We start from the raw sequence: 25,749 nt of genomic DNA, 5'->3' as shown, positions 1-25,749 counted from the left end.
TTGGTATTCATGAGAAAAGAGCAATGCGACTCTGAATGCACTTAGATGACCTGTCTTTAAGGTCGACATAATGTCTTTGTGAGAAATGCACAGCGAGTTCCAGGATGACACTTCAGCTCTTTTAGAGGCAGCTTTGGCTGCAGATGTACCTCTCAGCAGCCACTCTTCCTTCCTCCTCCTCCTCCTCCTGCTCCATACCAGGGGAAAGGGGGAGTAGAGAGGGGGCAGAGGGGAGGGAAAGAGAGGAGGTGAGAGAGAGAGAGAGCCAGGGTAATGTGATGCAGGAGTGTGCAGTGCAGACAGAGCAGTCTGCGTGAATGCCAATTGCCAATATACTATATTCCCTATAGCCTTGACACACACATGCACAGATCACTTGTAATATAACATTTCTCATGAAACTCACTCATTCATACTCTGCAGATCCAATTTAATGTGTCAGTTTCACAAATATTTTATATCTGGTTGCTAACATGCGAGGGCAGAGTCCATATTTCAGCTCGTACACACATGCATGTAAACACATCTGCAGGAACTTGTAATGGTGCAAATGTGACGGTTGTATTTCGATCTGAGTAGGAAAAAAAAGAGCTCTGTGCTCTCCCCTTGGGTTTTAAAGGGGAACTATGCAAGTCTGGTTGCTTTTCCGCTGTTTTGCTAACCCTCCTCCTGGCCATCTGCATTTGTTTTCAATGAAGCCGGCGAGAAAGTAATCCAAGGAACGCTGGATATAATGTTATATATCATATACGATGTTATGATTGTGTAGTCTTGTCTGTCATAAACAAGAGATTACAGGTTACGGGGCGCATTTGTGTTGCGGTGCCGCCGAGACGAGAGCTGGGACACCAGGTCGGTGGCGCTGATCTTGCAAGGTTGGTTTTCAGCCAAGAGACGCTAGGTGGGAGTCTCCTCCGTAACAAGTTACAAGTCATTTTATTTATTTAACCATCACAATTACTCCAAAGCTGTTTAATTAAGGTAAAAATGTGTCATAGTTCCTCTTTAAAATAGTCGAAAGAAAAGTTTTGTTTTCACGGTGCCATTCCATCTACAGTATCTTTCCATTATCAGTTTCCCCATGACTCGAGATAATCCACAGATCTTGCGGTGAACAGATTTTTATTGAAATCACTCTCCACCTACTAAATAGTCCCTATGAAAACTTGTTCTGACCATGTATTTGGAGGATTATCCATTTTATTGGGGACATTGTTTCCAGAAACAGATGTTTGCTCTTGAAATCTGAAATGTAATGCTCTCGGGGACGGAAGGAGAAACATTCGACCCAGATACGTAGCTAAAAACACTAACAAATAAAACTTAAATGATCTGCATAGTTAGACACCACACAGGTGGAGTAGTGCATTTGACCTGAACTTTTAAAACATGTCCATCAGTTGATGAATTACACATGAAACACTGTGGCACGCAGTAATTTATGTTTTATATATCTCGTTACATATTATGACATCTTGTGTTTTCTAACTTATGCCACATTTCAGTAAACTGTGACACTTTCTGAGGTGAGTTAGGTTTGATAACCAATTGTATTTCAACATTTTATACACCAGGGGTCTTCAGGGTTTTTCAGGCCAAGGACCCCCAACTGATGGAGAGATGGAGCAGGGACCCCTACTATATTAAAAAATGGTGTATTATGTTAAACTGGGCCCAGGACCATGTATAAATGTAGCTTGTTATATTGTGCATTCAATACTGAGCTATTCAAATATACACAAGTTCATATATGGGCTACAAGGTACAGTGAGTAGGGGGTCGTCCCTCTGCCATTTATAAACAGACCTCATTCACCGATGCCAATGCCAATGTCAACAATGTCTGTCAACTGCACATTTTTATTAGAAACATAAATGTGAAAGATATAAAACATTGTCTAATCAACAACAAAAAATCACAACCCCCCTGCAGCACCTCCGCGGACCCCCTAGGGTTCACGGACCCCCTGTTGAAGACCTCTGATACACTAACATAACATGGACTCCTCTCCACCTGACTGACTTGTATCTCTCCATCCTTCTCTCTTTTCTGCCTTCACTCCTTTACATCTTTGGTTTTGCACCTTTGCACAACACAACATGTTTTCCCAACACGCTGGGTTTCCCCTCACAACAACAGAACTTGTAAACATGTAATTGCATGCAGTGCACATTTAATCAAATCAAGTAGTCCGTCCGACTCACTCGCTAGCTGTATAATTTGCACCGTGTGTGGGAGTGAGCAACAGCCGTGTGTCCTTTCCTTCTCCAGTGGCCATATCATTACCGTAAGTCAGTGAGTCAGGGTAGTGTGTGTGTGTGTGTGTGTATGTGTGTGTGTGTGTGTGTGTGTGTGGTCACCCCCACAGTCCGCCTGCACAAGCCCTCTCACCAAGGGCGTTCAGTGTTATTGAGAACAATCATTCACTGAAAAAATAAATAAATAAATAACCCACAAACATCAAATACACTTCCACTGCTGAGAACAAGCACACAGTAGCATGGATGCATCATGGTAGCCTGTGCCTCTGTGTGTCATCTACATACATGCACGTGTATAACCACCACCACACGTCGGAAGAGATTCGATAGTGTCTCCTAATTGTCCCCAGAACAAAGAAACTCCCACTGCGACATTAGAAATCCTGTGACACACACGGACACACACAAGCAGCACACTCGCTCTGTGCTCTGTTTATCAGGGCCAGGCCCATCGATCACCCTGGCCTCGTTGCCCGGGTAACCCCGTTATTATTCAAAGCACGCAGCACCAGCTTGCAGAGAAAGCTGTGTATGCGAGTGCAAGTGTGTGTGTGTGTGTGTAAGGTAGTTAGGTAGTGGAGATTCCCATTGGCTCACAGGCAAAGCAGCCACACCGGTCCAGGCATCCTCCCTGATCTGCATACCTATGAGGGTGGACATTATCACCAACACACACACACACACACACACACACACACACACAGAGGATGACAGGGACACCGCAATTGGACCGCAGCTATTTTGCATTCTCCTCATTTCTAGCACCCACCCTCTGCTCCTGCCCACCCTTGTGACTTTCATTCAGCATCCTTCCTCCATTTTTCTTCCCTGCTTTGCTGCATCTCATTCAGCCTGCGCCCCTATCTGCTCGCTCGCTCTCTTATTTTCCATTCACATTCTGCGGCTCTGAGGCTCATTCATAAACAGCACCACTCCTTACAGCGGCAAAAAGTATGGAGAAAGAGAAGGGAGGGGAGGGGGGGGGTGAAGAGGGAAAAGAGGGGAGGAGGAGAGGAGGAGTGGGTGGGTGGGATGGAGGGAGGGAGGGAGGGGTTGCCCCTACTGACTTACTGACTGCTGCATGCTGAGGGCTCCCTGAAAACTGAAAACAGCCAATCTGGATGCTGAGGAGAAGGGAGGAAGGGGACAAGAGAGAGGTGGATGGATGGATACACACAACCCTCCACCTCCTGTGTTCTCAGTCTTTCATTCATTCATTCGTTCATTCATTCACTGATACAGCCATTCATTCATTTATCCACCTAGCCCACATGCACACAACACACCTCACCTCCAACAGTGCTGCCACATGTGCTGCAGATGTTAGGGTAAAGACAGACAATACAATGATACAGAACTCTGTGTGTGTGGCTAGGTTTGTAAATATGCGTGTCTAATTTTTTCTTCCTTGAGGCCAGAGGACACTGCAGACAAAACAACCTCTACTGTCTTTGCTTATTGAGCAGCTACATTTATCACTGCATTACCTTGCTCCAGACAAACGTTTTTGTCCAACAACAATGCAACGCCACAATTATCACCTTCCAAGACATGCTAATCCTGCAGCTAGGCCAGTGTGAGACTGTTGTATCGGTCTGATTAACATATACAGATGTGAGAGCTTGTCGGTGTCAGAGACCGGGCCATATGTAACACCAATATATTCCTTGAACGCTACTGTGAATAAGCTGGATGGTAAGTGCCAGCCTAAACTAGGGCAGCGACATGGAGGACAGAGCTGATACAAGCCTATCTGATCAGACTCGCTCCGCCTCCAGCCGCCACAGGAAGGAAGGGCTGCAATCAATAAAAGGAAGGGCAAGCGTGAAATGGCCAAGGCCCGTCTCTCGGTTCTATTATTCCTCTGAAAGCTGCCCCACTCCTCGCAGCCTCACCGCTGTTGTTATTCCACGTGCAGGGAGGAGGAGGAGGAGGAGGAGGAGGAGGAGGAGGAGGTGGTATGTGCATGCTAGTGCTCGTCTGTGCAGGGAGTGAGAGACATGAGAGAAGGAGGGAAATAACAGAGGGGAGGATGAGTGAAAAATGGTGGAGTGGTGTGGGAATGAAGGAGAACAGGGCTGCAGGAAGGAAAACAAATGATAAAGTGGGAGAGGAGGAAATCAAGGAGGGAAAGGTTATGGAAAAATACAGAAAGTCAAGTTTAGAAACCAAGGTTGAGCTTCCCATGAGCAACAGCATATCTGATGTCAGCTGGATCTTCTGACAGCTGCTAAGACATAACTCCTCACTTCAAATCTCTCTCGCTCTCCCCCGTGTTGCCAGTGACTTTCCATCCCATCAGCATTTTGTGCCTGTGCGCGTGTACTGTAGGTGCATGCGTGTGCGTCTCTAACACTGCAGGAAAAAAAGGAATGCGAGAGGATTGTCACCTATGATCTCCCTCTTAACACTGAAATGAAATCCTATTGCTTGGCCTATATGTTGGGTACACACTGCATAGGTTTACACACAGACATAACACTCTTACACACATGGTATAGCTGCATTCTACTGTCAAACTCAGCTGTCTACATTTATAATGGTTGCTCCCCATATTAAATATTCAAGACACTGATTATCGGCATTATACACAACAGTATATAACAGAGATTTAACAGCAGCAGTGACCGTTGGCTTCTGTGAAAAGAGTGCACGTCCTCATAGTGAGATGCCAATTTCAGAATGAGCTGTAGCTCAACATAATAACCCACCAACAACAGTTAGTTGGACTCTGTGAAAAGTGCAGCTCCCACAGCTCTCAACACTGTTGTAAACACCTCCGCCCCAGCTATATATAACAGGACCACAGGTGGACGATGTCTTTGATACCAAATACTAACAAGAAGGCAGAGGGGAAGGCAGGGGAGGGGAGGGATGGTCAACGAGGAAGAGGAGAGGTGAAACGGTGAGGAGGAAACGGAGGAGGTGAAGGAGCGCTCGCAGGACGTGTTGGGAGGAAGGGAGAGAAGGCGACAGGTGTGAGGAATGAATGAACAAGATGGGACCTGCTGGAGGCAGAGAGAGTGATGGAGGGACGCTGATGTGGTAATGTTCTTAATAAAAGTTATAATGTCATTGTAGTTGAGGCACTGTGCCATACATAGTTACACAGCAGCTGACTGTGCAGTCACTCATGGTCTTTCACTATTTCCTTCGCGAATAAACACCATCTACATCGCCCTGGGGAGATGAGGGAACCCAGCAACGGACAATGTCAGTAGGTGATCTAAAAAGGAGGTAGCAATGCAGGACATTTACAGAGGTGAGAGATTCTTCATGTCTATTATAGACATGCAACACAGGGTTGCAAAGAACAAATGGTTTAATTAGCCAAGGAGGCTTGCCAATTATATTCTCAATTAATTAATCTATCAGGGGACAATGGCCATGAGAGGAGGCCCTGCGTGTTGAAAACACAGTTTTGTCCAAAAAAACTGTCCAACTCATGGTCTATTTACAAACCCTTTCCAGAGTTTTTACTGTCTTCATCAGCAGATGAGCTCTAAGCTGAAGTGAATTCCCAATTAAAGAGGAGCGATTCAAGATTTTTATGTTACAGGGAGAATGTTGTAAAATTGTATATGATATATGACGTTATCCAGCGCTCCATGGATTGTTTTCTCGCTGGCTTTGTTATAATAGAATAGAATGAGACTTTATTGATCCCCCAAAGGGGAAATTCAAAGTGTCACAGCGGCAGGAAAATATATAACACAAGATACAAAACAAGACACACGATAAGGTTGCGGTATCAAATGCACATGGCCGGGAGGAGGGTTAGCAAAACAGCAGAAAAGCGACTGGACTTGCATAGTTCCCCTTTAAGATAGTCCTGTTAAACCACTGTTTCAAAATCTAGATCTCACACTCAACAGAGGGCCCGAGTTTCCCATCATAGAAGACAAGGGAAAGTATCATCTCCACATTTGCAATAAAAAGCTCAAAATAAGTTCTGCTTCAAAAATTATTATCGTCAAATAAAAAAAAAAATCTATTGATTCCTCAATGTGTACAAAACACATTAACATGCTACCAAAGCAGCAAACCTAGAATCTAAACAAAAAAACCTCATTTGATGGAAACTGTGAGGTGTTCAAAAAAAGCGTAAATTATCTCTTAATTCTTGGTATGCCTTGAAGAAACTATTTAAAATACATACGTACGGTAGTTTAATAAACATACATATTTCAATGCAGAAATGTCAGTACTGACACTTTGAGGCACTCACACACGTCAGTAGCCTTGCAGACCCTGAGAGGTAAGTGTTCTTCTTAGTGTGACGGAGGACAGTTTGTGTCATGCCCTCTATACCCAGTGGACTGATGTTAACATGTAAAGAACAATGGAGATGGACTCCAGATACTCCCGGGATATCTCAGCCCCTACACACTGCAGGAGAATGGAGCCATTACATCATCAGCCTTCGCCTTGAGGTACAAAGCATGAGCTCTGACCAGTGGGAGACGTAGGGCCATTACATCACTGACAGTAGCCCCGGAGCAGAGCAGGCCATAAAAGAAGGAGCCGTGGCTGCATGGAACCGGACCTTGTGCGAGTTTATCATTGCTAATGCTCTGTAATGTGGCTAACACACACACACACATACAGGTCAGGTACTATGGGGGGGGGGTCGGAGTCTGATGCTTGACGCAATGCTGTGACACACAGCTCCCCAGGCCCTCCAGCTTACCATGCAGATGACCCAGCCAGTAATGAGAGGAGTTATGTCACATTATGAGGCTGTATTAGACACACATTACCATCAATTACCAGCATTACCATTAAAATATTCAATGATGTATTTTCACTTCTGATTATCAATGTCATGGTTACATAAATGTTGCTGCACTTAAGTCTGTAAATTAGCAACTTTTCTGCATCATTCTAAATCAAAACCAACGCTGACCTCATGTCAGCCTGGTGGAGGTGGGTGCCTGAGTGGGCTGTGCAGCTTCTAAACAGGATCTGCTGCTGTTATGAATGATTTTACCACCTTGTTGAGCACGACGGGCTGACGGATCAATAGCGAATGTCCATTTGAGAATACATGCTTACATAAAACAAACACTGTACCCGACCAACACGGCATCTTCTTTGGCGAGAAACTGTCAATGTTAGAACAAGTTACCTGCATGAAATAAGAACTAGACGAGAGAGAATGAACAGTGTTCAGAGGGGAAACAATGTAGCTCCTTTTGGCCACACATCAAAGTATCCTTGGGCAAGACACCAAACCCCCAAAATCACTCTTGATGTTCAGACTTGGAGTTCATATTGTAGCTCCTAAAAAAGCTGGGTAATGTGGTTTTAGGTGAAGGTTACTCAAACAGCTCTAATTATTTCTGTATGCACAGTGTGATGTGTTTATTTGGGACTATTTTCTGCCACAGGTTTGCTGCTGTAGCAAGTATTCACAACATCAAGACAGTAGTGTATGTGGGTCTGACACAAAATAAACTATCACTGTATACAGTGGGGAAAATAAGTATTTGACCCCCTGCTGTTTTTTGCCCTTATTTCACTTGATGATTTTATTTCTGGATGTTTTGTTGATATTCGGTCTCTTTCTGTTAAAATAAACATAACATAAAAACTATAGCTCGTTCAATTTTTTGTGGGGGGGCAACTAACAAAATCAGCAGGGGATCAAATACTTCTTTTCCCCCACAGTACGTTTGTATTTGAACAATGATTGAAGTTCTGCAGCACGGAGGTCTAAACTACATCAGGCTTTGTATACACAGCCAGTACTTGTTACCAGGAACTCTTCATTGTTGGTTTGTTGTCACTACTTAGTTTGTTAGCAGGAAGAGGGGATACAGAATATCACCAGACTTCTCCTACTGTGGTTGTACCGCTACTATAAATTGATCGAAAGCAAAACAATCAAGTGGTATCACCCATCCTTATCGATTGCACCGCTTCTAACGCAGACCTCACATCGTGCATTGTCTGGTTTAATTTCAGACTGTCACCGATCTGTTGTCATTCTAAGACGACTCTGTGCGCAGCTATAATGAAGATGAGAGGGCAGATATTGCTGAGTAAGTGAGAATAATAATACCAAAAGGCAAGAAGTAGGTTACAGGGAAGGTGGGGAGCAAAAAGCAATGAGACGAGGGAGTCTCTGTAGATATTAGGAAAGCAGTGGGAAAGAAGTGGGGCTGGGAGAAAACACGGAAAAGGAGGCTCGGAGGGCGACGGCAAGATGTGATATGAAAAGTGTACAGATAACTGTAAAGCAGGTAAAACAAAGAGAAGAAGGAGAACAACAACATTAACATGCAACAAAGCATTCTAGTTCTCCTCATGTTTGCATCTCTCCTCCACTTTTCTCTTTCTCTCAGATTATCTTAATGGAAACGGTCTCCATCGGAGACAGTTAAGTGGCCCAAACCTGATTAGTTATTTACCTCCCTTTCATCCCTCTTTCCTTTATCCCTTCATCACACACTAACAGCACCGTGGCGCCTCAACTCTTTCTTTACGTCTTCCCTCTCCTCTCCTCTCCTCTCCTCTCTGCCAAGTTATACCCTGGTCCCCTCTATAGTGACGCTAATTTATTGTGTCATTTCATACGAGCCAATAGTCTCTGTGGATTTACAGACTTGACAAGTGAGGGCAGCTGGGGAAATGTGTGCAGCCGTGGCAGAGGTTTGTCCAAGCGTGGCGATGTTTAAGTGCTTTTAAGAGCTCTTCATGTCTATAGGACACGTGAGGGTTCACACGCCTTTACAGTATAGGCTTCCCCATATAGCTGCTGCACATCTGTGCATGTGTGTTGTCGAGGAAGACGGCAACTACACGTGCTAGTGACAGGAACGTGCGATACCATGATTTGGCAAGAAGAGAGAGAGATGCCCTCCAAAGATGAGAGCTCTCAAGCGATGTAATGGCTCTCCTTTGGGTTTAAATCAGTGTGTGCAGAAAGTGGTCTGCCCTGGTGTTGCCTGCTGCAGTGTAACGCAGGAGAGAGGCAAGAGAAGATATTTTATATACCAGCCTCCAGAGTCTCCGAGCCCACTCACGCCTCTGCTGTAGGTGTGCCTGTGACGCACACTGAAAAAGTGAGGCTGCATAATATCTGTATCTGTACCAGTCTGTCAATGTTCTGACTTCCAGTGCTTCAAAATACATGTACACCTCTGGAGCAGGAGGGCACAAGAAGACCTCCAGGTATAATTAAGTTGTCTGTATGTTGGCACTGTAGCCTTGCAGGAATTAGCAGCACACACACACACACACACATCACTCCCTGACACAAATTTAACAAACCCCACGACACACACAGACACCGCTGTGCATGCATAAACAATGTTCATATCAGCAAGAGATAGACCACCATAGCCCTCTATGCTTCTGTGGAGGTATGACACTATACAGTCTGACAACAAAACACTTCAAAGCGAACAAATCTCCGCAAACTGGCATCTGTCTACAAATTATACACAACAAATAATTAAAAGTACTTCTTCACAGTCTTTTAATTGCCCCAAACCCGTCTGTCAGAGATAATTACAACCCATCAGAAGGATGTCGGTGTGCACAGCTACACCTCAAGGAAAGAAATGCTCATTTTGATCACAACTAAATAAAGCAAATTAAGAGCCACACACACTATAGTCAATGGCTAAAAAACTATATCAGTGTAAGCAGGCAAATAACAATTTCATGTGCAAACAACAAACAGTTAAATCCTTACTCTGGCTTCAAATGAAAATCAAACCAACAGGACATGATGCAAAATAAGCACTGAAGAATTAGTGCAAATAGTAACGAACTCTCCACAGCAGCATTTTAGCTCTCAAGGCATTTGCTTTACATTACATGCAGCTCCAGTTCTCTTAACATGGCTATTCTGTTCAGCAGCAAAAACAGTGTTCATGCATCAAATGTGTTTGAATCTCAAAGCTGCAGGGCCATTACAACAAACAAACAGAGAAGGCAGGTACTGCAGGTAGGTGCTGGGTGCAAGAGAACTGCATTTATTTTCAGGAGAACAGTGACAGCTTGTGGACATTTACAGAAACTGCACCCTTATATCGAGGGATTCAACGCACCACAGACAACAAAGTGCTTTTATCAGTAATAAAGGTCAAAGTCTACTCTATATAATTTACAGAGAGAAAGTATAGAAAATAGTCTCGATATCAAGGCTGAAAATGTTTCCATAGCCCAGACTCGCACAAACCAAAGGTTGCTTGCGTGTGAATTTAACAACCTGTGTGGTGCAACAGATAACTGCACTTTTTTTTTTTATATCAACCAGCTTTTTATACCAAGTGATGAGTCAGGACAATGCCATGCAAACAACTGTCCTGGGAGATTTAACCAACAAAGTGATGCTAATGACAGATCTGACAACCACAGTGATGGCATCCGACATTCATAATGATAAATGGTAACTTTCTCACTTGACAGCTAAAGATAAAAGGATGACAGGAAATAAGGGACAGAAATTTGCAAACACAGGTCCCAGGCTGGACTCAAACCACGGGCGTTGCCAATAGACAACAGCAGCAATCTGTCATATTATATATTGTTATCTGGCATTGTGAGGTGAGAGGATGAAGGGAAGAGGGCACCATCCAAATTGAGTCAGTAAACAGAAAACTATACTCACCAAGCACCAGGATGGAGTCCTCCTTCCTCACGTGTTCCTCAAGAAGGTGCTGGAATTTGGAGAAGCCACCCAACCAATCAAAGCTCCGCTCTGTCTTGTATCTCTCATCCCAGTAGTCAACATCTTTATATCGGGAGTTGTCATCTGGCATGTGCTCCATGCTCTCTGCAACACACAAATATAACCACATTTTTTGAAAAAAAGACATCTAAATAAAAATGTAAATGTTTTCATCCCCCATCACCGTTCATACAAACAGCCATTAGTTATGTAACGTAAGAGAACCCATTCATTTCACACATTCAGTGGTAATTAAACAAACTCACCAAAAAAATTTAAAATTACCAATTACTCCAATAACTAGTATATTTTCAAGTCAAAAGGCCAAATGTCCCCTAATTACAGCTATAAGAGTTTTAAGTTACTGGTTGGACACAAGTCATGATTTCACCTTTGACTCTTGGAGAAGTTCACGCTCATCTTCTAACTTGTCGTAAGTGCTGACAATGATGCACATTGTTGTTTACACAGTGGGCTTAATAACTGTTTACACACATTTCACCTACATTACATTCTGTGTCTTTAAGGCTGTGTATTAACCATTTTAACTTTTCATAACACTAACATCTTTAGTGGCAGTGGGGAAGCTGACGGTGACTCATGTAGCTCAAGCCCCAAACATTTTAGGTTTATTATAGAACTTTGTCTTCATGACATTTCCCTTTAGTCTCTTTGACCTGGCCAGCAAATCAATGGGAGCTCTATTACTGGGGAAATGTCCCCATCTATAGGTCCACCTGACAGCTTATGTCATCAGGCTTGACGCAAGAGGGGTGATGATGTCATTTACGGTGTGCACATCATCGGAAAGGCTGAGCCAGCAGGGAAAATGAGTGGACAAGGAGCCAGGAGAGGAGGAGGAGTGGAGGTGCAAAGAGGGAGATAAGTGGATTGTGGATTGAAGTGGATGTGAATTTAGGGAGTGAAAAAGAGAGAAGGAAGAGACAGAGAGGAAATGATGAAGGAGAGAATGGGAAACCAGGTGTTAAAGCATGTGGAGAGGAAGAGGAATGAGATAAAAAAAAAAATGTGCTGACGTTAAAGGAGTGAAGAGCAGAGCAGAGGTGCCAGGAGCAGGTGTAAGAGAAGAAGAAATGCATTTTTATCTTTTTTAACATGATAAATGTATGATGTTCTTCTTTCGGTGGACTTATCAGGGTATAAATAATGGAAGCTGAGAGAGAGTGAGAGAGGAAGAAAAGAGAAAATGACCAGGAGCAGATCAAAGTCAGTACAGTAGTAGCCTACATAGAGACTCTGCTGTTCCCTGAAGTTTTTGTATTTCTCCTTCTGTATTGGTGATAGCCTAACATTTATTTAGCATTGTTGCGGATTCTCGATTTGCAGCACAGTTACAGTGACATGGATTCAAAGGTAGATAGATTATCCGGATAAACATGTAGCCTATTACTTCTGGCCCAGAGACTCGGCTCAGCTGCTCCCCAGTGTTTACAAAGTCTGGCTCCGCCCCTGTCTAAGTTGGTTGACTGTTACCTGGAGGCTGGGCACTAGCATCGGACATTTAAAATACGAACTCGACGGTTAATGAAAACGTTTACGTGGATTTTCTGGGTTTGTTTTGTGCTCTTGAACCTCCCTCTCCACACACAGCAACATTACATATTCACACCGGGGTTGTAGCACAGCGCATGCGGGGCTGAGTGTAAGTTGGAGCCGCATACTGCTCAGCTCTCACCGCCGCTTCAGTTTAATGCATTTACATGATTACTGACAACACTTCCTACACACTGTGAGCTTTTAATTACACGTTATCCATTCATTTACTTACGGCATCCACGTCCACGCCTGTAATGGTTTCTTTTTCTTTTAAAAAAGGCGGCTCGTGCGTTTGAACGTCCACGTGTTGTGGTAAAGCAGAGAGCTCGTGCCTCCAACCGGAAGTTCCCGTTCACGCAGCTCCAGCGAAACTAACGTGACCCCGATATAAAAGCTAAAAAAAAAAGTGATTTGTGAAATTAGGGTTAGTATGAGAGAAATGTTTTCTCGCTGTGTTCTGGTTCTGGTTTGGTGAATGTTTGAGAGGAGGCGGAGCGACATGAATTAACACTTTAGTGTTTTACTCGTGTTCTAATATTTTTCTGCCTTTCAAAATAAAGTCCGCTTCCGATTCAGGATAGGAGAAGGTTCAGGGAAACCTAACCTTGATTTAGGCTATTAAAGCAAGTTAGACACCCAAATAAAACATAAATGTAAATAGCCTGAATAAACAAAGATTGCTATAAATAAATTAAACCCAGGCCTGGAGAATGCTTTAATTAAAACAAACAAACAAACAAAAAATATTAATTTGAAATAATTGTGAATCTTTTATAGGCTACAATTAAAATAAAGCCATTGACTTCTCTCTTAACACACAGATTTAATGATAAATACATTGTATGGATCATCTCATGCTTGTTTTGGAAAATTAGTAATTAAGTGAAACCAGATCAGACCACCAGAAGTTTAGTAGATTCACACAGCCTCAAGTTAGATCTGTCATTTTCTCACTAGTAGGCCTGCTACAAGGAAGTGTGACTATTCTCCTGATGTCAACTGTAGCTACCCATCAGGTCTATTTAATCTAATGTTTTTCTTTTAATGTTTGTCTTTCTTTCCCAGTGATCGCCTTTGAAGAGACTTCCAAAACAGGATCTTTTGGATCTGTGAAATACTGAAATGCTGCATGCAGAGTTCCTCACAGAGTTCAGTGCAATCAAATGCTGCCTCACCAAACTCTGTAGCTATGTGTTCAATGTCTGTAATTTCATAAGTCAACTAGCCTACTAGAGTCCAGTCATATCCAGCTTCTGGAGCCACAACATCTCTCTCTCTCTCTCTCTCTCTCTCTCTCTCTCTCTCTCTCTCTCTCTCTCTCTCTCTCTCTCTCTCTCTCTCTCTCAATTCAATTTCAATTTCACAAGCTTTATTGGCATGACTGTCATTACAATATTGCCAAAGCGTTACAAAAATGGTAAAATAACACATACAACATAAATAAATAAACAGATAATATAATAATAAAGATGATACTAATGAACAAACAGTGTAGATATCATTTAGCAGGTAAAACTCAACAGGAGCATGAGCAGCTGCTCATATAGAGGAGCTCATGTTGAGCAGCTCTTCTCTCTTTTTGTGACAGGCACAAACATATTTTGCTGCCTCTAAAGCAGTGGCTCTTTGTTCTCCTGACAAATGACAGAATTTGTCCTGGTCTGAGAGTTGGGTGAGGTTGGGTGAAGTTTGGTGTTGTTAGTGTGATGTTAGTGTATGTCTGTGTTCTGATGTGTGTGTATGCGTCACAGTGCAGCAGGAAGTGCTGCTCTGTCTCCACCTGTCTATGTGGACAGAGCTGACAGAGGCGCTGGTCTCTGGGCAGCCAGGTCTGTCTGTGGCGGCCGCTCTCTAAAGCCAGGCTGTGGCCGCTGAGTCTGTACATAGTCAAGGTTTTCCTCAGTCTGGGGTCAGTTACTGAACTCAGGTAATCTGCCATGGAGTATTCTTTGTTTAGGGCCAAATAGCATTGCAGTTTGCTTTGGGTTTTGGTTGTACATGTCCAATAGTTGATGTAATTGTCTTTTTGTTTTTCTATAATTTGGTGGGGCCGGATTGTGTGAGGGTGGTCTTGGTGCTCGGTGCTGGTGGAGCTGAGCCTGTGGACCAGCTGGCTGAGGGGACTCCTGTCTTTGCTCTCCTCTTGGCACTGCAGGGCTTTGTGGTGGTAGGAGTTGGGGTCGCTGGCTTTGAGGTGTTGGTAGAATTTTGTTGCTCTTTTTTGGATCCGAATTATAAGGGGAAATTGGCCTAATTCAGCTCTGCATCCATTATTGGGGGTGTTCCTATGGACTTTGAGAATGATTTGACACATTACACCATTTTTTTATGAAGGTAAATTATAAACAGTGAGTAGGAGTTAACTAGCATAAACTCCACAACTTGTACTTAGCACCCTCCTGTATGGTGGTGTTACTTTTGCTGCGTGCTGGGAAGACCAGGTCCCTGTGATCTGTGAACCAAAAGATCATTGGGGAAATGACTGGATAACTTAACTGAAATATGTCGATATACCAGGATAGTGTATATTTTCTTTATTTGACTCAAAGAAAAACTGCAACTCATCTCACTTATACCACAAAATATTAATGGGATCGTAAAGTCATTTGCCTGTTAACAACTAAAAAAGAGAATGATATCAGATGTTGTGATTTCATTTAAACAACATTTTTTATGAAAATCAAATTTTAGCAAATGTGCCAAAAGGCCTTATTATTATACAGAACAACATATATAGCCTAACTAATATAACAGTCCAGGTGATGAGATCATGGTGTCTGGAATATTTTCTTGGCTTGACTTTGAACCATTTAATACTATCAAACACAGCCTGTAAGTTGCTGAACATGTGCAAAAGTTTGAGGCTCATTATACAATATAATGAAAATGAGATTATGCAATTTTACTTAAAACAAAACACCCTATTACTGAAGAAAAATCTGCAACATTTACAAATCTTATGTGGTAGGACTTTAATCACCTCACCACAACCAGATATAAATGTAAAAGTTGTATTTTGTAGCACATTGATGATTCAGTATTAATTAATTCATTAAATTCATTTAATACATAACAAGATGAGGTTAACAGTTCTTCCACCACTGCACAGACTAAATCACAGTATGCAGCGTTCCCACCTTTATGGAAATAATGCAAAGAATATGCATATAGCAGTTGCACAGCTCACTGTGTGGAAGAGTAATGTCATGTTGTCTCCTGCAGGTGGTAGTGTCACACTGATATTTCAAATGTTTTCACTTCCCGGCAAATGCATAAAAGCTGCTTCCAGCTATACCAACAATTTAACCTGGGTCACCCCATTTCATTACGTGTTGTTGAAGGGTCACATTATCACTGAGTGCACAGCAGTGTGAACGAGAGAACCTGAACTTAAAGTTGAAACTTTAGGGTCGGCGTGATTTATGGGCTGCAGGTGCCTGTTCATCTTCATCAACAAGAGTCGCTTTTTCTGTGTCAGAGCCACCAAAGTGCTTCTTAACAAGTGTGTGAGTTTGCCTCCTCCTTCGAAAGCAGCTCACAGAGGGAAGTTTTTACGCCTTCAGTGCATCTAGTCCTGCTCTGTCACTTCCCTCCATTTCACACTCATTAAACCCTAATCAACTGTAATTATCCACATGCACTTGGACAGTGTGAGCTTTCCTGACTGCAGTCTTTACACTAGCTAAGCCTCCACTTTGTAAAAGAAAACCAGTTATCTCAGAAGAACCAGAGTATCTTCACCATTTCCTCTTCCACTTGAAAGGTAGAGTATTATGGGCAGTTGTGAGCTAAGATGCAATGCGATGTGCTCATAGTTCAAACTTTAAAGTCCATTTCTCTCTCTCTCTCTCACTTCTTAAAGCAGATATCAGTGGAATGTTTTTGTTAATATAAGTCCTAAATAGTCCTATTTTCCGTCAGCAATCACTTACATGAAGTATTTCAGCCTAAACACGAGTCTCTCCGTCACTCTGCTCTGCTGTAACCCGAGGAGAAAATTTTCCTTGTGGGATACAAGTGTTATCCAATGAGGAGAGAGAACGGCATGAAGGGCTGTGTGTGCAGCCAAGGGATGCGCGTGAATGTGGTGACGTAGCACGAGGACCAATTGATGCCTGACAAGGGCGGGGGCTGCTAACTCATGGTGCGTTCAAAGAAACTCGTACTTTGTGTTTTTCCTTCCTGTGAAGTCATACCAGTTTGATCTGGTACGAGTTCACGGGTCGGAAGTTACGAGTGGCCGTTATAGGGAACTTTCACAGACAACAGGATGGTAAAAACACGAGCTACGGGTTACCTGGAACGCTACCAAGTCGTAGTTGTGACTTGAAGCTGTAACTTACGGTTTCAAAAGCCTGCCTTGAACGCAGCATTAGCCGAAACGGCCGTGAAGCTGATATCTGCTTTAAAGTAAACCACCCATATAGTTGCAGTCAGCAGGCCCTTTCCTCAATCCTTAAAGTAAACATTGCTTCAATCTGAGGATTTTTCTAAGGAACTGACTTTGAAATATATATATATTTTTTGAGTGGTCCAAGCTGAGTAGAAACCTGTCTGCAATAAGCCCAAGAAAAAAAACAACACACACAAAACACACGAGGGCCAGAAAGGTTAAGCTCTACATGGGCTAAGATACAATGGGGCCATCTAAGCTTTCTGAGGGGAAGCCATGGGGCCCTGATAGTGTCATGATGGATCCCCTATCAGCAAACTCACCCAGGTCCCATATTTTATGTTGTGATAGCAGGAAGAGCAGCTGTTAGAAAAAAAAAGTATGTGTTTTAGTTAAGTGTCCTATAAACCAGGACAGTGGAAGCCAGCATGTTCAACACCAGAGCCCTGACACCTAAACAGCTAATTCACCCTTCATTCACAGTTTTTCCAGATTTGATAGTTTAAAATTGTCTTCACTTGTTTTCCTCCATGGTTGTCTTTCATGATTGTTTTCTCTGAACCTCATGACCTCAGTGGAAATGAAGCAGGCTGGTGCAACACATGGCCAAAGACTAACAGTGAGAAATGTTGCCAGCCATTTGGAGATACAACATCTCATCACACTCAGCAGCTAAGTGGGTGTTTTTTTTTTTGTTTTTTTTTTTTAAAGTCAAGACAGTCTCCCATCTTTTTTCTTCTTCTTCTTTAATATATGTTTGACGCTGCATCATAATTATGTAACCTTCAGCATACTGGCAACAGTTTAGGTGCAATCATCATTTCAGTGTGTGGTTTAAGTGGAGGAGCCATAAAAACAAGTCAAACAGCTTTCATTGCGCGTGTGGATGCGACTGGTGGTGGAGAGAGAGAGGGGGTAAAAAAAATAAATAACGGCGATTCTTTGATGCTGAATCCGCTGAGACCGATGCAGACACTCGGGATCCGGTTAGAGATGCGGAGAATAATTTGCCACAGATTCCTCTGCATAGTGGAGGCACTATCACAGACCACGTGAGAGGAATATTCAGTGACGGTCCCCGACAGTCCGGTTCATCTCTGCTGCTGACATGGACTCTTGGACAGTCTACACTCTCAGCTTCCCAGGGACGGACGCGGAGGGAGGGTGGCACTCAGTCTGAATGTAACCTTTGATCTTTCGTCGTTTTCTCTTCTTTTTTTCTGTTCTTCTTTTTCTTTGATTTTTTTTCTTCTTCTTCTTCTCCCTTCCTCCTCCTCCTCCTCCTCCTCCTCTTGCCTCTCTCCTCCACCAGCAGCCAGAACAGTTCAGAGGGTGGGGGGTATGGCTTGGCCGTGCATCAGCAGAGTGTGCTGCCTGGCTCGCTTCTGGAACCAGTTCGATAAATCGGACCTGTCCGTGCCGCTCACCATCCAGAACTACTCGGACATCGCCGAGCAGGAGGTGCGGTCCGTCACCAAACAGGTCTCCGCCTCGGAGCGCGCACCCGGGAATAACTACTCAGCCCCGGAGCCGCGCGGCGCCGGTTCCCCCCAGGCGCCCGCAGATGGCCCGGGGACCCGTGGATCCTTCAGGGCGAGGAAGGAGCCCAGCTACAAGCCCCGGGAGGACTACCACCCGCCCGGAGTGCCTTTCCCCAGCCTTACCCAATACAAGCAGGATTTCAAACCCTGGCCCATTCCCAGAAAGGAGAATTTCCCTTGGATTAGTAACGGGGGGAGCAGGGCGGACAGTGTTTCGGACAGCCCGGTGAACAGTTGCCACAGCCAGCATGCGCAACCGGGGGAGAGAGAGGAGCGGGGCAGGGGGCAGAGGTGGGGGGAGCAGCAGCAGGTGACGGAGGAGAGCAAAACCAGCTCCTACAGGTAGGACAACATGGCAACCTCTCTGTGACTTGTTTCAGCACCTGTCGCTGTCCCCTCCATCTGACCGTGGAAGACTTGGAGGTGGAGGAGGGATTGAGGTGGTGGTAGTGATTTGGTAGAGTTTTGATGCTTCGATAGCTGAGTTTTATTGATAGGTCACTGACCTGACCACCTGCAAACCTGCGTATCAACTTATTAAGTCAGGATGTTTGATTCGATGCCTTTTATTTAAGGTTTGTGGTCAGGAGGGAACCTTGATGGCTGGGAACTAAAAAATGTTGACTTTCAGCCCCCTGTCATAGGTTCCTATGTGAATTAGGCTACAATGATTGCTTCTTTATTCTCTTCCTCTTTATTAGAGGTTATGAGAAATAAAACTTGTTTTACTATCAAGAAACAAGAATTTGAGGGAAAAAATTTGTCTATGACCTCTCAGATTTAACTTATGACCTCTTGAGTGAGGTGATCCAGCTGCCCTCATTGGGAAATGAGTGATTTAGAGATATTACAATAACCTCTAGAGATTAAAGGGGCACTATTCATCGGCCAAGCTCCAAACACAGTGGATCCAACACTTCAATAATGATGCTTGATAGTATCTTTCATTAAACCCTCTCGGGCTGGTGAACATCACCACCTTGTATACTTTGATTGCCTCAAGTACAATCTAACTCTGATGACATAATCTAATAGACTTTAGGGAGCTTATCATAAAATATAGGAAAAGTAAACTGAGAAAGATTGGATGGAGTGCCCCATTAAATCACCTTTGCCCCATAGGCCAGTGTTTCAAAACAAGTCTGACCCCAAACGTCTGCCTGTACTGAGCCTCCGTCAGCCTCTGATGCTTCCCTCTTCCTCCAGGCAAGAGTACAGGCCTTGGACGGGAGCGAAACCAGCCAAAAGTGCAAGGAAAAATCCTCCAGCTCAATACTCCAGTCCTGGGACAGAGGCCACCCATGTCCCACGAGAGACCAGCTACCAGGCTGCCTACAGTGGGGAGGTCCACAGGTCCATAGGGCCGCATCAGGCGGAGCAAATCATCCCATCTGCTGCCTCCAACATACAACCTGTTGCCATCCCCCAGCCCATCCCAGCTGCCGTGCTGGTTGGCGGTGCACCCAGCCACCCCGGCCTCCAGCAGAGCGTCCTGCCTGAGAGGCCTGAGTTCAGTAGAACAACCAAAGGAGAGGTAAGCAGATACAGCGACGTTGTTCAAAATGTGTAGTCATGATACGCTGAAGCAAAACCCAGTGTCAGTCATTCAGCTGGAGGAGTGATGTTATGCATTTTACTAAAAGGAGCTTCAACGAGCTCTTTAAAAAGCGCTACGGCGTGTTCCTCCTGAAAGTCATCTTCACTCATCTCCCCGGTGGCCTGTTGCTGTCGGAGCGTCTCAGAAAAGTGATACAGCATTCTGTCCCTAAGCAGCTCAAAGTGACCCAGCTGTTTAAAACAGGCCATTTTCTGTGTTAGGTAACACTCTGCTGGTGCTACACTCATTACTTTGACCTGAATAGAACAAGCGCGACGAGAATAAAGAAGGGAATGAGTAATACTTCCAGCTGTGCTCCATTTTGGTCACAAATTTAAAAACAAACCCACAGACAAATATTCTGACATCTGTCTAAAAAAAATATCTCTGATGAAGGCTACACGGAAACGCATGAGTACTTCATTGTCCTAGTTGTGTAATTGCAACATCTGTCAAACCCTAAACCACTACTGTATGTATTTAGATGCCGATTTCATCAAGCTACAGCAGAACTTGGGCATGAACATGAAAGCAAATGACAGCCAATACAAATTTGATTACTTTACCTTGATATTTTGATATTTTTAGGGCCTTGGCAGCAAGCAAATGCACAAAAAATGTCTTTTTCAATGTGGCCCAGTGACAAAATGATGGAATCACTCAGATATTCACACAATTGAACAGCAAGACGGAAATATAAAGCAAAGGTAACTGCAACAAGGAGAGAGGATTTGACCAGGGAACTCGTGGGTTCAGTCAGGTTGTACCAGATTAATACAGGATAGACTGGGCAAGGGGACATACCCCCCCTTTTTCCAATGCCCCCTCTCCTCAGGTCAGCTGTTGTGCGACAGTAAGTGAGACAGTTTTTGGGAATCTCCAGAGGTTTAGTGCCATCCCTCCTCCCGCCGCCCACACCACTCTGTGCCATCTGCCAGAGGAGAGTTGGACCAGGTCAGGCTGGTTTGTCTCAGTCTTTGCACACAAAAATCTCACACTGTACGATACCAGGGAAGACTATAGGAAATGTGTTTGTGGGGGGGAAAAGCAGTGTTTTCTTTCTCCTCTCCAAGAGAAAGAGAAAGACACCCTTCTGGTTATTTGCATAATTTTTTCGGCATAATAATGACGGCTCTATTAAGCTGTTATGTCCCTCAGTGATGGAGGTCGAAGTGAGAGATGTCAATGGCAGGACACAGACGCTATTAATAATCCTGGCCCAGTTGGAGTGAGAGTTCACGGTATATTAAGTGTGTTCAGCTGTGAGACTGAACACTGCAGTCAATATTACACACACACACACACACACACGTATACTGTATGTGCATGTTTATTATGCTGTTTTTCATTATTCAGGCCTTTCACCGGTCATACCACAATATGCCAGAGTGACACAAACCGGCCTGGCAGCAAATCAAGTTGATCTTAGATAATCCACCCCTGTCACCACTGGCCCACTCACTGCCAACTCATTATTGACTCACCATCCCCCTGCAGAGGTGTCTGACCAAGCATTACACATCCCACTCCAGTATGTATTACACTGGGTCATGGTGCTCTGCTGGTATTTTTGAGGGCATTTTCAGTTTTTGATGCCATTCTGTAAAAAAAAATATTTAAAAAATACTGGACTGTACGAAACTGTGTTAGTTCCAGCTTCTTCATTTAGTGTGGAGCAGGGCGGCTGATTCAAAGCGACTGGCTGTGTCTATTCATTAAAAGATTTAATGGTTAAGACCCAAATAAGCTGCTGAAATCAAAATCAATCTGCTCTTGGTGATAAAGGAGTTGGGCAGCCATGAAATTCTCATCATTGCTCAAATCAATCTATCAAATGGCATGCTCCCCCACCTGTAACAGATAAAATCCATCTCAACAGATAAAAGCCGTCTCTAATTTTATGACGTGCAGATGACAATTGAGCGATTGGGGCGCAGGGAGCTTTGTGCGATGAGAAAGCTGTGTTTTCTTGAACTCACTGAACCCAGAAACCCAATTTAAAACATCCCAGTGAGAGGTTGTTGTGAGCTGTCAAGAGGAAAGAATGAACCTGTGTTAAACCTGAAGCCCAGCTTGTCTGGCTTAAATGGGTGCAGTTCTGAACCATCAGCACAGTGTGTGTGTGTGTGTGTGTGTGTGTAATCATGGGGCCGGCAAGCACAACACAAGGCAAACAGATTTGTGAGGATGGGCTGTTTAATCCGCAGTGTGTGTCAGGGATGAGCGAGACAAAAACCGCTGAATGGGGAACAGGTTTAGCACGCAGACTGGAAACCTCAGCAGGAAAAGTCGTCTCACAACAAATTCTTGGTTGTTTTACAGTCCGCTTAAGAGGCGGCGCTTCCCCTCAGATTTAGGACTGTGCTCCCAGAGCTCACGGACAACCCTGTTTAACTTCTGCATCCAGCATGCTGTGCGTTTTCTCGCGGCAGTGACACAGTCGTTAACGGCGGTAGGGATGGAAACGCTGCTTTCCACTGTAAAAACAGATTTAGGGCAGCCCGAGGTGCACTTTCCTGTTGCCCCCGTTATCACAGCTTCCTCCTCCTCAGCCAACCAGTGACAGGGCCACAGGGGGTCAGAGGGTGATATGGGTGGTTAACTTGTCGGCTGAATACTGAGAAGACCAACATCCAGGCTTGGGGCGTCCAGATCAACTGCTCTGATAAGTAACTTCACATTTCCTGTTTGGACAACCAATCAAACCACTACAAAGAGACACACAGCGACAACAGTGAGACACAAAACGTCTAGAAGGACTTGCAAAATGGCAGCAACAAGATGCAAAACGACCGCAGACACAAAATGACTTCAAAAGAATGTAGGCTGTGTTCTGTGCTTCTTTCAGTTTGGGGGTCATGCTTCTAAATATATGCAGGAAAGGAGGGGTGGGGGGGGGGGTCCATTGTCTCATAAACTGCCCTGTAGGCAATGTGGAGTTACAAATGGCAGCAAATTATTGAAATTATTTCACATTAGAATATTTAAAGTTGTTTATTTGGCGTTCATTAGACTGAATAAAATCATGGCCCTATTAATGTCTGAACACTTAAATTAAAAAAAAAAAAAACAGGATCACAAATGTGCCATCCTTCTCCAAAGCTGTGCCACATTCAACACATTTGTTTCCCAAACCCTCCCCTGCTGTTACCATCCATTGTTTTGCTCTCTTTCTCTCTCTCTCACCATCATTTTGCTTTCCTATCCTCCCCCTTTTTACGTCTCTATCCCCAAAGCCAGACTTTCTCTCTTGTTTTCCTCTCCCCCTTTTCTTTCACTTGGACCTCTTCCCTTTTCCCACGCTGCCCAGGACTACAGAAACTGTGTCCTGTGCCAAATTGGCAGGGCACTAGCAGGGAGGAGAGGAGAGGGGTTGCATTAAGAGAAAGACAAAAGACAGCTGAGGGGGAAAGAGACAAGAGTAGGGAGCGAGACAAGGTGAGAGGAACGAGATGCAGCGTGTGATAGATAGGTGACTGAGAGTGAGAGGATGCGGAAAGAGGGGGAGGGGGAAATAGAGTACACCAGTTGATGAATTATCTGTTGAAGTGCAATGTTGCAGTCTTCTTTGGCACCAATCTAATTTAGGAGAGGCAGACCTGGCTGCTTCACAGAGCAGAAAAAAAGTATGTGTGTGTGTGTGTGTGTGTGTTTTTGTGCATGTGGGGAGGAGGTGAGCAAACTCGCACACCAATCTGACTCGCTGAACAACATGTACTGCCTTTTCCTGCCACCCACAGCGCCCGTATAGTCACATTCAAAGTGCTGCTGGGACAGCAAGCCGACAACCTCTCCAAAGACTGCCAGATAAAAAAAAGCTGCCACACTCCACAGCAACGCAAAGTAAACTGAAGTGCTGGAGTGCTTTTCACTGACAGATCTAATAATTGCTAGAGAGAATAGAATATGGGCAACTTTTACATCTATTAATTAAATACAGTCCAGGCAGATTTTGGCCCGGGCTTTGGGAACAGCTGCCGTCAGCAGCTCTTACCAGCAAGTAGCGATGCAGTCGGTGCTGCCTGCTCTCTTGACGGCAGACCTGATGCTTTCTGACGGCACAGGCCCGACCAGTCTCCTCTCATTTCATGGGGCCCAGTGTGAACACCGCAGCTGCTGCCCTCTCCGGTTTCATCGCTCTGATCACCTTAAAAGCTGCTGTTATACTTGTCCTCCTCTTCTCTTTCTCTCAGGAACATCTGGTGAGGACCAAGCTCCCTCCAAACCCATCTGCTGTCTTTCAAAGTGGATCAAGGGTCTTCAACATCTGAGGGCTGCTCCCCATTTCCAACCATTCCACTTTGACCGGTTTCATTTTTAAAGGAATCCACCACACGGGAGTGTTTTCAGTCCATTCCACAAACACAAGAATCTATGCAAAGGGAATGTATTGTTGTGAAGCCTGTGGAGCGTCAGTCTCCTAAGTGGAGATAGATAAATAGATAACCCCCCTGCCCCTCCCTTTTACACTCCCCCTCCCCCTTGTTGCTATGGAAATGAATATGCATGAAACAAAAATAGTTTTGAAACAAGCTTTTTTGTTTTTTTTGTTTTTTTTGCGGTAATAGACGCACAAGAAACTGGCTGCTGTGTGTTTGTATGTGTTAGTTTGTGTGTGTGAGTGTGTGTGCAAATGCTGACTTGTCCTTTTATTGTATATAATGTTGAGTCTGCTCCAATAATGAATGACAAGGTGTTTGCTTTAGACTTCTCTGTTGCCCTTCGGTGTTGCTTGAAATCTGCTCGAAAATAAGTTATTTCCTCAGTATTCCCTTAGTTTACTATTTTGGAAAAGTCTTGTTCGGTCACTTATTTTGTTAAACTATTGTTAAAGAAAAAAAGAACAAATATATAATGTAATGAAATGAAAATAAAAGAATATTAGGTTCTTAGCACTTTCTATCTGGTGTGATCTGGCTCTTTTTCTCAGCTGGATTTCTTTTTTTTTTTTTTTTTTTTTTTTTTACAGCATCACACTGTTCTAGGTGGTATTATTAGTAATGAATGAATAGAGCAATGATGATAATTAACTGCTATTATTCCAAAAGGTCAGGAAATGTGAGTATAGATGTTAGAAATTTGTCTTGAGTACATGACAAAAGCAAGAAGATTGTTATCTTAGCTTATAGTATACAGACTGAAAGAAGAAGAAGAGTCACCCCACTGGTATGTCACTAATTTAAATGCCTGGTTGTTGTTGTTGTTATTACCATGTTTTACACAGTGTGGTATCAATTTACAAAGATACTAACTTCCCCAAATACTTATCTATTACTTTTCAAAGGAGTAGAAAACACCAGCGACCAGCACCAGTGATGCTGTACTCAGGATAAACCTACAGTACCTGTCAACAGTTTTCAGAGACAACTTCTTTTGTACTCGGTTGTTCCAGAGGAAACTGTTCAGTGAGACCTGAGGATTATCCAAAGTAGCACTGAAACTGTTTCTGGAGAGACAGAACTAAGAGTCTCCAACTGTACCTGCAGTGGAAGCAGAAATCTTAAAGGGATAGTTCAACATTTTGGCAAATTGGCCCATTGCCATAATCCCTATAGTCATAGCAGTAGGTTCGTTACCTTTATTTGTCGGTGTAAGCTATTTTTAGAACGGAGGAGCGGAGCGGCAGGCTGTTCAGAGCTACACTATGGAGGCTAATGGAATTTCTTGGTTTCCCTCATCAAACTCATCAAATACAAAATCCCAAAACTCCAAAACGC

The 25,749-nt window shown here is 43.8% G+C and overlaps 2 protein-coding genes across 2 annotated transcripts in view; one reads left to right on the top strand and one right to left on the bottom strand.

The window, feature by feature from the left end:
• The window catches only part of ece2a (endothelin converting enzyme 2a), a gene marked incomplete at its 3' end in the record, with an annotated part of 86,657 nt that extends 73,852 nt beyond the window's left edge, over positions 1–12,805 (bottom strand). Inside the window, exons 1-2 of the mRNA XM_083991898.1 lie at positions 12,734–12,805; positions 10,885–11,049 (exon numbers count right to left, since the gene is read on the bottom strand). Of these exons, the coding sequence (XP_083848024.1) occupies positions 10,885–11,044 (160 nt within the window). The 5' untranslated portion in view covers positions 11,045–11,049; positions 12,734–12,805. The remainder of the gene's footprint in view (positions 1–10,884; positions 11,050–12,733) is intronic.
• Positions 12,806–18,235: 5,430 nt separating this feature from the next.
• Positions 18,236–24,303, top strand: map6d1 (MAP6 domain containing 1; the record flags this gene model as incomplete). The annotated part of the gene is made up of 3 exons (XM_083991582.1): positions 18,236–18,777; positions 19,642–19,969; positions 24,226–24,303. 3 exons carry the CDS (start codon positions 18,236–18,238, stop codon positions 24,301–24,303), a joined length of 948 nt encoding a protein of 315 aa, XP_083847708.1.
• Positions 24,304–25,749: the final 1,446 nt, after the last annotated feature.

This window comes from Trachurus trachurus (genome assembly GCF_905171665.1).
Source record: "Trachurus trachurus genome assembly, chromosome: 17".
NCBI classification, from domain to species: Eukaryota; Metazoa; Chordata; class Actinopteri; order Carangiformes; family Carangidae; genus Trachurus; species Trachurus trachurus.
Note: the sequence above shows the minus strand (reverse complement) of the source record. Positions and strands in the feature narration are given on the sequence as shown.